This window comes from Austrofundulus limnaeus, unplaced genomic scaffold (genome assembly GCF_001266775.1).
Source record: "Austrofundulus limnaeus strain Quisiro unplaced genomic scaffold, Austrofundulus_limnaeus-1.0 Scaffold27, whole genome shotgun sequence".
Lineage (NCBI taxonomy): Eukaryota > Metazoa > Chordata > Actinopteri > Cyprinodontiformes > Rivulidae > Austrofundulus > Austrofundulus limnaeus.
The window spans coordinates 3021005-3034975 of NW_013952429.1; the positions used below are offsets into that span (position 1 = coordinate 3021005).

General features: G+C 39.3%; 2 protein-coding genes across 2 annotated transcripts in view; both read left to right on the forward strand.

The window, feature by feature from the left end:
- mcoln1a (mucolipin TRP cation channel 1a) overlaps nucleotides 1-3223 on the forward strand; it is a 19008-nt gene extending 15785 nt beyond the window's left edge. The window contains exon 14 of the mRNA XM_014005003.1: nucleotides 721-3223. Coding sequence (XP_013860457.1) covers nucleotides 721-757 — 37 coding nt within the window. The 3' untranslated portion in view covers nucleotides 758-3223. The remainder of the gene's footprint in view (nucleotides 1-720) is intronic.
- A 2371-nt stretch (nucleotides 3224-5594) lies between these two features.
- Nucleotides 5595-13971, forward strand: part of prr36a (proline rich 36a) — an 18833-nt gene continuing 10456 nt past the window's right edge. The window contains exon 1 of the mRNA XM_014005007.1: nucleotides 5595-5919. The gene's annotated coding sequence lies outside the window, so the exon portion shown is untranslated. The remainder of the gene's footprint in view (nucleotides 5920-13971) is intronic.

Genomic DNA, 13971 nt, shown 5'->3' on the forward strand with positions numbered 1-13971 from the left:
CTGCGCGACGTGCAGCGAGAGGAGAGGAGAGGAGAGGAGAGGAGAGGAGAGGAGAGGAGAGGAGAGGAAATGATCCCGCGACACGACAACTTTTCTATAGCGGGAGGAAATTTTGAGGATTTATCCTCTATACGCGTTTTAAAATGCTAGAATTTCTTCATTATATTTTGAACTCCTGCTCAGTTGTCTCTGCACTCGCAGCCCTGTTCACACAGGTGTGATGACGTAATGACGATAGGACGGCAGAGTATAAATTTCAACCATAGGCCAACTTCATGCCGTTTCTACCGTCTACCACGTATACCGCACAGCCCTAAATAATATATTAATTTGTTTGGATGATGATATGATATTTCTTAATATCCCCAAAGTCTGTTAATATATGATTACGATTCAATTCAATTCACAAGTCTGCTATCAAAATGATGTGGTATCATATGCCTATCTAACATAAATAATTGTGTTACTGTAGATGGACATATTCGATCGATTTTAATTTTTTTTGCCTTTTTTCCCATTTTGACTCGATGTAATTGAATTGTAATTGAATCTGTAACCATTTAATGGATGTTACATGTATTGTTACACCCCGGATGGGTAGGCAAGCAGGTAAGTAGATAGGTATGTTGATGGATATGTGTTTTCAAAATAGTCACCTTTTTCTTTTTTTCTTTCTTTTTCTTTTTCTTTTATATCATGTTATTTCTTTACTTTCTGCAGAACAACAACATATGAAGATGTTCTACTGGTGAACTGAGGTGGATCTCTGCTTCCTCACCTACTGGACAGCTACGCACACTCCACACGATCTGGATCTGGATCGAAGGTCGACACAGATGGAGGAGTTGTCATAAAACTGGACCAGCAGACAGAACTCTTTGAACTCTCCGTTATTCCTGAACAAAACAGAAGCTTTCAACCTGTGAGGAAAAAGACTGAGTAGGATCATTGATGACTACTAAACAAACATTTCTGTTTTTATTTGTTGTTTAGAACAAAATGCAGTATTGTTGTCTTTGTTTTTATTGGTGCACAGAGCTGAACAAAAGCARCACGACCTCTTGGTAAAAGGTGGCACGGGTTCTACGATGTGGACTGAGAAACGTACCTGACTGTTTTATTTTATTTTATTTTTATTTTATACTCCTTTTAAATGAACATTTTTGTATTTCTGATTTTAATTATAATTTTTTTTAACTAGGAAAAAAAAACATACTGGAGTATTTCAATAGAAATGTAAGGAAAAAGGCTCCACTTTTTGTTCCCAAAACAGGAGTTTAGGCAGATATGATCTGTTTTTCACGCAAGAAGTGTTATCTTTAGTAGTATCTTCATCATCGTTAAAGGTGGTGTACTGACGTAAGTTTAACATAGCTGGGATTTWTTTTTCTGTAGCCTGGCTTGACAAAACCTAAAACTCTTTAAGAGCTAACAGTTAGTATGTGTCGTGTGTGCACGTTCACAAGAAAACACGTGCTCCACGCATCATTTAATGCCTTTTTTCACTCAAAACATGCCAATCTTGCCTTCATTCAGAAATATTGTAGCCTGATAATATAGTAAATATAAAGGAAAACAATGTTTCAGTTAGGAAAAGAGAGGGTGTTGCAGAAAACTGTTAGTTTAAATTAAACTATTTGCTTCTGTTTAAATTGGGACAGRAAGATGTGAAGCTTTTAACTCCAACAATCAAAGAGGTTTATTTAGCTTTGACTCCATCCCCTGGTCTAACCGTTACAGCAACAGTGTGGGTGAGAAAAATGGACCTGACTCCACTCTCATCTTCCCCACTCTGGGCCCTTTAGCAAGGCCCTCAACCCCCACATCTGCTCCCCCGGGTGYCCTGRATGGCAGCTTCCAGCTCYRCTCAYGTGGACCTCAGTAGCTCGGTCATTYAGTGAAATCACTCKCTAAATCCTCATTCGAGTGGGAAAGGGAGCATCCCAAAGAAGAAAAAAGAACATTTCATTGAACAAATCAAATGCTGTTTATAAATATTCTCTGACAAACAGAGGTATTGACTAACTCTGTCTAACATTAACTGTTTAATGGATGTCTCAGTAAATGTAAACCATGTGAAAAACCGTTTACAGCTCTTTGCATGTTTGTGTTTTTTATTTTATTATTTCTCACTGCGAGTTTCGAGGTGTACTCCTCAGCTGTTTGGTCCTGAAAATCATGTTTATTAATGAGATCATTTCAAAACGTTCTAGTCAGATTAAACCGTTGTGCCTACGTATGGATTACATTGTGTGATTAAATGAAAAAAGGCATGTGTGTGTCAGGAAGGGCATCCAGTGTAAATAATCGCCATAAGAAAATAACACCATTTTTTTTGATAATCCGATATTTATTTTTAGATGTTCCAGCACAAAGTAAAATTGCGATGGCGTATAGATGTAGTTTCAGTCAGACTTAAGTGTCTGGGACATCATTAGGAACAGAAAAAGTGAAGAGGTTGAGCTTCTTCCTGACAGTAAATAAAAACTTTAAACTCTGTTCAGCCTCTGTTGCCATGCTGATCCATCTGCGCTCAAAGAAATCCTCTTTCATGGAACAGAAAACTCTGACTTTCAGCCTCATGTTGCCTGTAATCTGAGCCTGTAATCTCACTTCGTATCACAGCRTCACGTCGATCCGCAGCGTGGATCTGAGTAAAGTTTATTGCTGTTATTGTGAACRAGATCTGYTAAATGATGTTTATTCTCAAGAAAMTACATCATTATGTAGTAGTTAAAATGATAAAAGCTCTCGTTATCTCCCCCATTTCCTCTCTCTGAGGTAAATCAGACGATCATTACCAAATCGGATCTGATGTTAACAGCTGGATCTTAGTGAAAACGAGATGATTTACTGACAGCAGAAAAAATAATGCCTTTTTTGTTGGGGAACAAACTTGTATTTGTTTTGTTTTTATTGCATCAGACGCACAATAGTTTCAGAAATTTAAGAACAAAAGTGGGCTATTGAAGCTCATTTTGTCTTTTAGTTAAATATTTTGATAAATTTTGGACGATAATAACAAATGTGTCAAATWGACTGGTGGCTTTGAWGTTAAATATTGCATCATATGTTTAYTGTYTTGTATTAACAAGATGCATGTTTGATTCAGTCGGGGGATTGTCTGTTTTTCATTATTTTGAACTTGGACTTGACAGATGTACACAATATGASTTCATCTTGTGTCTTCAACAGTAAACTGACATTTCTTATTGAAAAAACATTCCTAGTTTGYTTCTCAATTTGTTTTCTTTCTTTAACTCATTTAGATTTACAAATATTAATAGCTGATTTAAAAAAACTCATTACATCTTTGTTTTCTGGTTGAGTTTGTTTCAATGTAACCTGTTTTTTTTGTGCAGTTATGCTGACTTTTCAGCAGAGGGAGCGAGAGCGTCGAYTTCAACAAACTTGCTCTAAAGTGAGGTTTTTGTTCTTTGCAGGTGAAAGTGTTGCACCGAGGAGGGAGAGCGAGAGAGGGAGAACAGGCGAGGTTAAACATTTATGTGCATGTTTCTGCAGAGATGCTGCAGCTGAAGTAGAGTTAAAACTCCACRCATTCTTTGTCCAGATGATATGATGATGTCATTTCCTGGCTTCTCAGCTTAGCTGAGGTCATATCATAATGCTGACAGGGTTCAGGCCCAAGCAGAACAGGAATGGAGTATATCCTGTTCATACAAATATTGCTAAAAGACACACACACCTACAAAAGCTCATATCCGAGGTCTGTATTGGTGTGTCAGTGTGCTATCATTGGACCTTTTGTTTGACACCAGTTTGATCTCATTACCTTGATTGTGCTTCACTGTTTGAACTTTTTATATCAACAAAGCAGCTCGGATCAGAACCTTTCTTTTTCCTTATTTCCACTGAGACAATGGATCAGCAGGGACTTGGCTGTGTGTGTGCAGCTGTTCTCGCCGTGGCTTGTTTAGGCAGATTATTCATCCGCAGACCACATGAAATAAAATAAAAAACACACACGAAACAACCACAAAGAAACAAGTCTGTGTGGCTAAAGGCTGTTTGGATTTTCAGTCCTTGTTAATTCTGTTAGAGCCCAGAGCTGAGCCACACCCTTCTCTAACAACATTATGGAGCAATCTGTGATGGACGGCAGGAAGTGTGGGGATTTATAACCCTTTTCAGTGCTGGCTGAGATAGATGGATGCCATTAGTGTCTGGTTTAGAAATAAAAGAGTTGAAAATGTGTTTAGATGTTATATTGCTCTTCAGGATCAGAGGACTTCATACATTCAGCTTCTATCTTTTAGAATTTAACCAGCTTGTTGCCACTTTTAGCTCCTAGCTAACCTTTTGAGCCTTTTACCTAACYTTTTGCAGCTTTYGGGTGCTTTTAATATTCAGYTTTTAGCTRGTGTTCTGCTTCTTTTAGCTTTAATGACTCAATTTCAGTTTTTTAAACTCCTTTCAGCAGAGTCACTCAGCATTGTCGCTGCAGTTTCTAGCTCTCAGCTGAAACTGTGTCCTATAGGAGCAGAGAAAAGATGAAACTTCAGGGAGAATTTCAGATTCTCCASCTCTTGTTTGGCTCGGAGCTCCTCGTGGACTAAAAACTCTGACAGGCTGCTGATGAAACAGCTGTCAGAACCMTGTAAAGGCAGCAGAACAAGTCCCCGACATGTGCATGCACCAATGTGGCAGATCATGTCTTGTAAGCCTTCACTCAGCTTTCTTTATTTTTTCCCCCCAGTTGCATTTTTGTGTTAAACGCCTCCTTTCTTTCCTCTTGTCKTCAGGTTTTAATGGAGAAAACAGCAGCCGATGCCAGATGTCTGAACCCTTTTTTACRCAGACTCAGTCCTCTTTGTGTTTCTTTTCTTTGTTTACTGCACTGAATCCCCCAGCTGCATGGAAAAGAAACAATAATCAAACAAAAAGCATTCATCTACATCCACTGTGAGCTCATAGAGGAGAAAGTCAAACTGTGGCTACGGGAAATTAGCTCTGTAAACCTCACAGAAGCCTTCTCAGGATATCAGCTTTCAGCTACTTAAAGAGAACAGAAACTCCTCTGTTCATGGAGCTTCTGCAATTTAGTGTCTAAGGTTTTGTTAAAAGCAGGGAAAATAAACTTTGTGATGAAAGAAATCAGAACAGAGAGTGCTAGTTAAGAGTCTGCTATTTTTATAGACATAAATGTCCTGGAAACTGAGATTTTTTWWAATTATTTTRTACATTTACACTGTGAAAACTGCTGCAATCTAAGAAGCTAAACTTTGGCTGTTTTATGCTGCATCTAGTATTTAAATTAATTATAGTCATAGTCTGCAGCCATGGGGGTAGGGGTGAAACATAGCACCTACCAAGATGGCGGCACAAATTGTCATCTTGTTAGTAAAGCTAGCAAGACGAATTCCCAGTTGATTGGAGATAAGTGATCCCAGTGGCGACTCTATTTCTCCAAAGTGAGGTTACTCAAAGAGCTATCTACAACAGATAATTGAATAATCATTCATAATATTTACGGAGAASCACGTAAAATGCCTCATAATGTGCAGAGTTCAGTGTCACTCCTGTTTAGCATAGCCACCAGTCTCGTGGCTGTGATTGGACGGCTCGCGGGATTTGTCTGCATCTTTTCTTCTTCGTTTTTTTATTTTTTATTTTTTTTGCTGCCTCGTCACTCCCCCCTCCTCCTCCCTCCTGCACCGGGTCCATCCTTTAAGAAGCTGCCCAAGCCGCCTGTCGTGGTTCAAACGTGGAGGGAAGGACACGCGGAGGGACGCTCGTAACTGAGCGCGCGGCTCCATTGTTTTACTCAGATTTACGGCTGGTTCTGGTTCTGGTATTCTGCTCACGTTAGATAGTCCGGACGGGAGGAGCTGCTTGTATCTTCGGGAGACTGTTTTTGGAGGAGCGGAGACCACGGTCAGAGAAAGAAAGAGAAATAAGGTAATGGACACTTTATGTTTGTAGCGCGTGCAGCGTCCAGTCTCTGCCTGCTGGCCATTTTTTGACTTATTTAAAAAAAAATCATGACCATGTTTTGGGTCTAATCTTTAAATGACGTTTGTTTTAAACCCAGACAGCCTTTGTGGTGTCGAGTGACCGGTGTGTAGCTGGTAGCAGGTCGGTTCAGACAGCTGGGGCGGTGGTTTCAGTCTCTTTCACTCCCTCTCATTTCAGTCTGTCGACGTTGTTTCAGGGTTTAATTTATTATTGATTAATTTCATGTGTTTCACCCAACCAGCCACCCCCCTCCGGACGTTTATAGCTATTGTTCTGAGAGGCTGAACCGGGCCTTTTAGCTGAACCTGAGGGTGCAGCTTGGCTTGCTTGTTCCCAAAGAYCCTAAAACGCTCTTAAATGTTTATTTTATATGTTGAATCCCAGACTGTGGTRTGAAAAACCTTTCTAAAGTAGTGCACATTGATTTTTTTAAGTTTCTCACAAAGATTATGATCTTGTTTTCATATTTCCAGCCCTGCACATGAAGTAATCTCATTGTTGACCCGGCAGGATAAAGAAAGCAGCCTATCAAAATGCAAATCTGAGTGATGGAGAGATGCTGCTTATCCTCCTGGTTTTGGCTCAGAGTTTTCATTACATAATCCCTTCCCCTGTGCGTTGGGCTTGACTGGGTGTGGTTGGCCCGGTTTGGATTTAGAAGTAGAGACTCTCCCTGGCTTCAGAGACCCTTCAGTGGGGTATGTATGTATGTGTGTGTGTATATATGGGGCTTTTTACATAAAAAACACTTCACACACCAACCAGGGTGTGAATTACAGCCTCATAATGCTGCTTCTGGATGAACTCCAGGTTCACTGGGTCTTGTTTCATAACATTTATCCAGAATGCCACAACAGCTGAATTGAACCCATTTAAAAATCTGTRATGTAAGTAGTTAACTGGTTTCTTTTAAAGCCTGTAAGACATGAAACACACAAACGACACATGTGACACATTGTCCAGTAGTGCCTTTTTTAATATGTTGGAGAAACCTCCGAGCATCGAGGATTGTAGTTTTTATTCTAAGCAGGTTTTCGGTTTATCGTTAGGGTTTGTGTCGAATACAGCTGTGTTTTTAGTGCTGCACAGCCACTTTCCCTCTCCACACCTTTTTTTTTTTGTTTCCCTTTCCTCATCCTGACAATGCATAGGAGTTCAAAATAAATAGGTCTGTCATCTCCGTGCTTCCTCTGACGTCCATGAGTCTGCAKTGATTCTTTAGGGATGACTTTTCTTGAAGGAAACTGAATTTTCTTCATTTGGACTGGGTGAAATGTGAAGTAAACATACTGATGTGACACTTTGCATGACTGCAAAAACACAAAGAACCAAGCGAGGTGATGATGTACACCAGTGCTCTCYGTTTTCTGATGGAGCAAAACCGTCCTTGTTTTTAATAAATGCCAGTCTTCTACTGAAACACTTTCACAGTCGGACAGTGAAAGCAAATTCATACCTACCTTGTGTAGCATAACTTCTATTTCCTTTTTAGACATTTTAAAGTCTGGCATGGCTCTATAAATGTTKGTAGCAGTCAAAGCTTTGCTTGCGAGATAAAAGACCATTTTCATCACACAACTGCTCCTATGAGAGTCTTTCAAAGTAAATAAATAGAGCTTAAACCTGGTTGTTGTTGGCATGTGCTAAGCAGTGATTGTTGCTTTTTGTATTTAGTTTAGACTCTTAAAAGAAGCTAAAGGACTTCCGACATGTCTGAGAGTCCGCTGCACATCTCAATACATTTGCATAAGAAGATGATTTGTGGCTACGCCCTTCAGGAAGTGTCAGTTTCAGACCCACGCCTGTGGAAATAGAAAACAAACTATCCTGTCTGTCAGGATCTGTTTTAGCAACACACACAGGGTTAATCTATGTTTCATCGCTCACTTTCAAAGTTAGTTCAGTGTTTGGTTTTTAAGCTGTGGGGTTGAGGGACGGAGCAGCGCTGCAACTGTCGTCACTGTGGTTTGGAGGCTGGCACTCTCCTGGCCATTAGGATAAAGTGGTGCGTGCTGGCTCTGCATTTTCAGGCACTGGTTCAGTTTGAGACAGAGGCTGGGCTCGGTGCACTGCAATTATTGAAAGACTAAGTCAGCCGTTAAAAACATTATTTAAAAACATTTTGTTGACTTTAGTTCCCTGAAGTGTAATTCTGCTGTCATTTTTAAGTGTGTTTAAAGCAGTAGTTTGGTTCTGTGGAAAATGGCTAACTAAAATCTGACCTGTCGTGTAGGGCTGCACAATATTGATGGGGCTGTCATTGCGATTTAAATTTATTTTTATTCTAACCTGGCAATTTACATTGCAAAATGTAAAAATACAGGAAATTTTTATTTAAACACTTTAAGTTGTGTTGTCATCCTTTTGAAGATGAACCTGCACCAGTGTTATCTCTCTCTTTTATGCCTATAAGTATGTTTTTGTCTGTATTTGAGTTATCTTTTATTATGCTCTGACCTGAGGACATGTTTCCTTCTATCGTGCCCAAATGATATTTGTTTATTGGGAAAACACAACTTATAGGGCTACAAGTTAGACACAGAGGCAATATTAGCATGAATGCTAATATTAGCATTCGTGCTAAACCGTATCTCCTCTTTTCCATCTTGTCTTCATGAAAACCCTCGTTCATCTACCTCCACAGCTCAAGAACACACTGGCAACTTTTCTCTGAAAAGCGCTGCCATTATGTCCCAGAAGTTTTGCGATAAAGTTTTTTTTTAATACATGAAGCCCATATAGCTGCTTCTGCCATCAAACATAAAAATAAAAGCCATTTAGTAAGTTATGATTTACACGTTGATTTTAGTTTTCCTCCTACAACGCAGGACCTGTGATGTGACCATTGCGCACACATACACGGCGATGATGATGCTCCGATATATCGTGCAGCCATACGGTTGTAGATGGCTTGACGATGTGATCAGAGTTTAAACAAGTCCAGTCTCAACAATATAATAGTGATTTCAGTGTACATTTATATCTTTTAAATCTGTTTCCTACACACTGTTACTTGTATAGGGATTTATGTTTTTTTGCTAGTACAAGCAGCAGCTAGCATTAGCATTTCTGGGCATATTTGTGTTTGAACAACTGTGGTGTTTGCATCTGCAAATATTTAAATGAGTCGCTTTAACATGACTTTAATCTACTTTTGTCCTAGCTTAAACCAGCAAAAAATCAAAATCTTTTTATACATTTCCAAGTCAACAGACCTAAGGTAAAATCTTTTGTACTCAGACTGGTGCATGGGGCAGTGTTTAACAGGCCATTAAACTGTCCATATGAGGCATATGGCCCAGTGTCTTTTTATGACAATGTTTGACCACCTGAGTCACTGCAGGATTTAATCATTTCATCATAATAAGAGGAGGATCAAAGTGTGCAGTTTGTGATGTATGTAGGAGTCCGTGGTGTTGTTTGTTTGTAAAGCTCTGTTTAGAGGTGTGGCTGTCAGCGAGGTGTAGCATCGGAGCCCATCTGGCCTCCGCTCATCCTGCACAGTCACAGAGATAGTAACTGATCTGACCCAGAGGCTATCCAGGATTATATCGACTCTCTATCGACTTGTTTAGAGTGTTGTTTTGTTTTTTGTTTTTTTTCATGAGTGGACTCTGGCTCTTTTTCATAGGAGGGGGAAAGCCAATAAATGTTGCTGCACTATAAAATTTTGTTTTATAATTTGTCATTTCTCTGCTCAGTGTATTTGGTATCCTGTAGTCTAGGTTAATGAAGTTACTTTTGCTATATTCCATTTGTACCAGGCCACCAACCCCTCTCAGTAGCATGCCTGAGGGCTGATGCATGGTTCAAAGTGTGGATAATTGGTTTGCCTGTCTCCTTTTATTATACTAGACACATATTTGTTCATGCAAACCCAAAAGTACTTTGGTTGATGATTGATTATTCAGTTCTAACTCAAAAGTGTGCAATTGGTTGTATTCACTACTGTTGGCTTGTGAGCTCACCAGCATGTGGTGTTGCTTGTAAATGCTGCTGGGTTTAGAACAGCTTGTAACCCATTTCTCTGCAGCCTTTTTGAGACCACTGTGCTGTGATTAGCCTGGGGTTTATGCAGTTATGACAGTCTTGCCTTTCAAGMTGTGGCTTTTAATCATTGTCACTCAACACCTGCTTCTCATTGCCAATTATTTAAATTGATACCTATTTGCCAATTGAATTTATTGGCATGCAGATGGTTGTTGTGGTTTATTTCTATATTGAGTTTATTTGACATGTAATGTGCATTACTGATCCAGAAATCTGTTACTGTAAAGTTATCTCTGCAGGTGTCTCTTTGAAATTTCTAATCTGCAACAGAACAGGAGTAATGTTGGTCAAAATGCTTACTATGGCCTAAAATTAAGGCTAAAATTTTATTCTAGGACATGGGAGGAAATTAGAAATTGTTTTTGAAAATGTTGTTTGCTTTCAGATTACTAAATGCATTTTAAACCAACGTTCTCAATGTCATAGCAAAACTAGCATGTCTTATCAACCCATTTATGATTGGCCTTTATCAGGTGATCTCCACAGCTTCAGCATATTTGAATAATCAGATATCTCGAAGTTTGTGAGCCAGACTTATAATGAGGAAAGCCACATGTTGGTTAGCTTATAATGGAAGACAAAGTGTCATTGGTTCTTGGTTTCACTTCTCTTGGTTTTGTTAAGAAATGTCCCCAAAACTAAGTTGTAGGAATGTTTAGCTGCATGTTCACAAAGCTCTGATGTGCTCTGCCTCTTCTGTCAGCCTGCTGTAGAGGTGTCTGTGTATGTGTCTGATTGGTCTTTCCAGTGGCAGTCTAAGTTTCCTCTCCTCCATCATTCATCAGTTGTGGTGTGTGTGCGTGAAGCACTCGCTCTGCGATGCAACAGAAACTGCACCATTGCCTTGTATGGTCACACCGAGCAGCAGAAATGTACACACAGCTTCTCATTTCTTGGAGTCTGTTGTTGAAGCAACTCGGTCCAATGTGAATTTGGCTCTGAGACCATAAAATGAAGTAAGAGCGAGTATTTTATGTGTCCTGTGGATCTGAGAGGTTTTTGTTTTGGTCTTTTGTTCCAGCATAAATTGACCGTCCTCTTCCTGTCAACTCTTTTTTTAATGTGAACTTGTTTGCACATGGATTAACTTGGATTCCTGTCAGACTGAACTCCCCAGCAGACAAATATCTGAAAGTTATTTGTAAACKTCCTTATGCTTCACTTTATCGACATGTTTGATCCTTCGTATTGCCTGAGAGTCCAGTCACCTTAATCAGCCCGACACTGGTTTGTTTTCGTGTSTAAAGGTGTGGTTCTGGTAAGAGTATCAAAGGTGTCTGTGGAATGAAAKGATGCAGGAAGTGCAGTGGGTCAATAAATTTTAGTGTTTCAGATTTAGGTTTGAATAACTGTTTCCTGCATGCAGACTTTGATCTGTTTATATTTTCTGACTGGAATTTCTCCTATGTATTTACATCTTTGCACTGTTCTTTCCAAGACAAATGCAGGACCCAGATGTCGCCGTTTATCACCGAGATATCTTAAACAGTTGACAGAGTTGGAATGTGGGCAGGTCAGATGTTAKTTCTGATTCTTAAAGATTTGGCAGCAGCACCTGTCTGCGTGTTGAAAGGGGGCACATATCTATTTCATGGTAAATTACAGTTTTAAAACATCAGTGTTAAAACGACTGCAGTTTTCAATTATGCCATTTCTTCAGTTTAAATACTTCAGTACAAAACAATAAAGACGGGGCTTCTTCTTAATTTTTTTTTTCTCCTCTGTTACAGGATCTGTTGCTCCAAGCTGTCATTCAGTTGTGTAAAGTAGGCAAAAGGGAATTTCTTAAAGTTTATGGTATGGTCATATTTTATCCAGTACATGACAAACCCGGCTTGTTAACCACAACATTGTGACCCCTTCTCCTAAATCTGGCATCGACATGTTTAATCGAAAAATTTAATTTTTTTTAAGTTTATAGTTTGTTGTTCAAACTAAACTCCAGCAGTCATTGGAGCCTGGATATGCTGGATGGATGCTTACTGGTCATAAATAATCCACTGTTTGAGCTGTTTTTTTTTTTTTTTTTAACATTTTGGCAAATTTTCACAACTTGGCAGATGGAAAAAAGTTGCCCCCCCCCCCCCACTCCAATGCAATCAAAAAGAGTGCATTTAAGCGTCAGCGTCTGTATCAACCAACCCCTCCTCCAGATGTCTGCACAATGCATTCCAAACCCCTGCCGTGCTGCTAAATCCCTCTGTTTATTAAACAAAGTATTAGATGTGACCCATTTTGTCAGACGGCATTTCCAATACCTCAACGTTTAGAGGAAAGACCGGCAACGTTTAGAGGAAAGACCAGCAGCTAAACTGCCTGAAGACATCAGCAGAATTTGGTGCCGCTAAAGCCATAGCTCTGGCTAGACAGATTTGAGAAATCCTTTTTTGCAAGGTGCTCTGAACACAAACCAAACATATTGCTCCACAGAGGATGGTGCATCTATTTTATCAGCTGGAAAGCAGTACTAAAACTAWAGGGGAATAGCCTCTTCTGTTTTGTTATATTTGAAGTTTTGTCAACAATAAGATGCCGTGCTGGGCAGTCGGTAATTTGGTTAAACATTACGTGTGTGTCCCTGCTCTGGCGGGGTTAATGATCTGTAGTAGGGTCACTAGTCGGACATGATTCTTGTAGTTGCTCAGATAGGAGTCATCGCATTGCAAAGCCCCTTGGCATAAGGTGCTCCACTGGCAGCCCCTGAAATGTTGCAGGTGTGTGTGTGTCTGAAGTCTGAACCCAAACTAACCCAACAGGTTTTTCCAGAACCAGTGGTCCATTTGTGCATGTGACTACCGTCCTTCCCATTAAAGACTTCATCTTAGTTGCAAACATGAGTTTGKTTTATTGGATGTAGAATATTAACATTTTAAAATAATTTGACATATACAGAATTGTTTATCTGCACTGCTTCTCAGGTAATCTTAAATTTTTGTCAGAATCAACAGATTTGCCAAATATACAGTAATGAATAATGCTTTAATCTTAGTTTGTTGGGTTGATTCCAGATTGTATTGTAGCTTTGACCTGCTTTCTGATTATGGCCAATTCCAAGTATTTGTGCAAATAAAATCCAACAGAAAAGAAGTTAGTTTAACCAAGTTATTGCTCTGCAATCTCTTTTACAGAAATCACACAATGTTTTGCACAAGAAACTTCTATATTCAAAATCAATTTTAGCTGTGTTCACTTCAAAAATCTTAAAACCCCTCCTGGATTTGTTAACGAGCAAGCGCTATAATCTTTTTCTTCCCTGCAGTCTGCTCGTGTACCCTGAAAATCAAGTAGAGATGTGTTGAAGTTTGGAGTCTCTTACTGCCAGGATTTTAWAGCTGCTGCATCAAACCTTGTATTAATGTGACAGCTGAGGTAGAAATGTCTTAAGCCTCCCTCTTCCTGCTGTCAGATTTGCTCCTGCTCGACATTTATGGTTCCGCCTCTTCTTAAAGTTTGGGTTATTCTAGGTGTGGTTGAACTTTCCACAGCTCAGTCTGCTGCATGTAAAYAACTCATTAGCATGGTTGTGCATCATAACAGATGTTAATGTGCCAGCAGGAATAATGTAAGTAGCACATCGTCCAAACCAGAAGGGATTTTAATTTTTTATTTTTTCCAGAAATTGTAGGCAATCCAATAAAATGCCAATATCTGACTAAAGCTRGTGCTAATCCAAAGTGGATTCAGCGTCTATACTTTCACAGTAACAAACCTTTTTAGCTCTAAAGCTAGTATGAGTCTTCTCACTCATCCTTCACAGCTTTCCTTTTTTTTGAACAGATGTTTAAATTTTTCGCTTTATTTTTTTAAACTCACTTATTCCAGATTTTTCCTCCGTGTTTCACAATTTTATCAAATCACAGAATTGTGCAATGACCTTGAATCTTAACAGAGGGGATAAAAACCTTCAAATTGGACAATAATTGGGTTTTTTTAGCTCCTTGATCT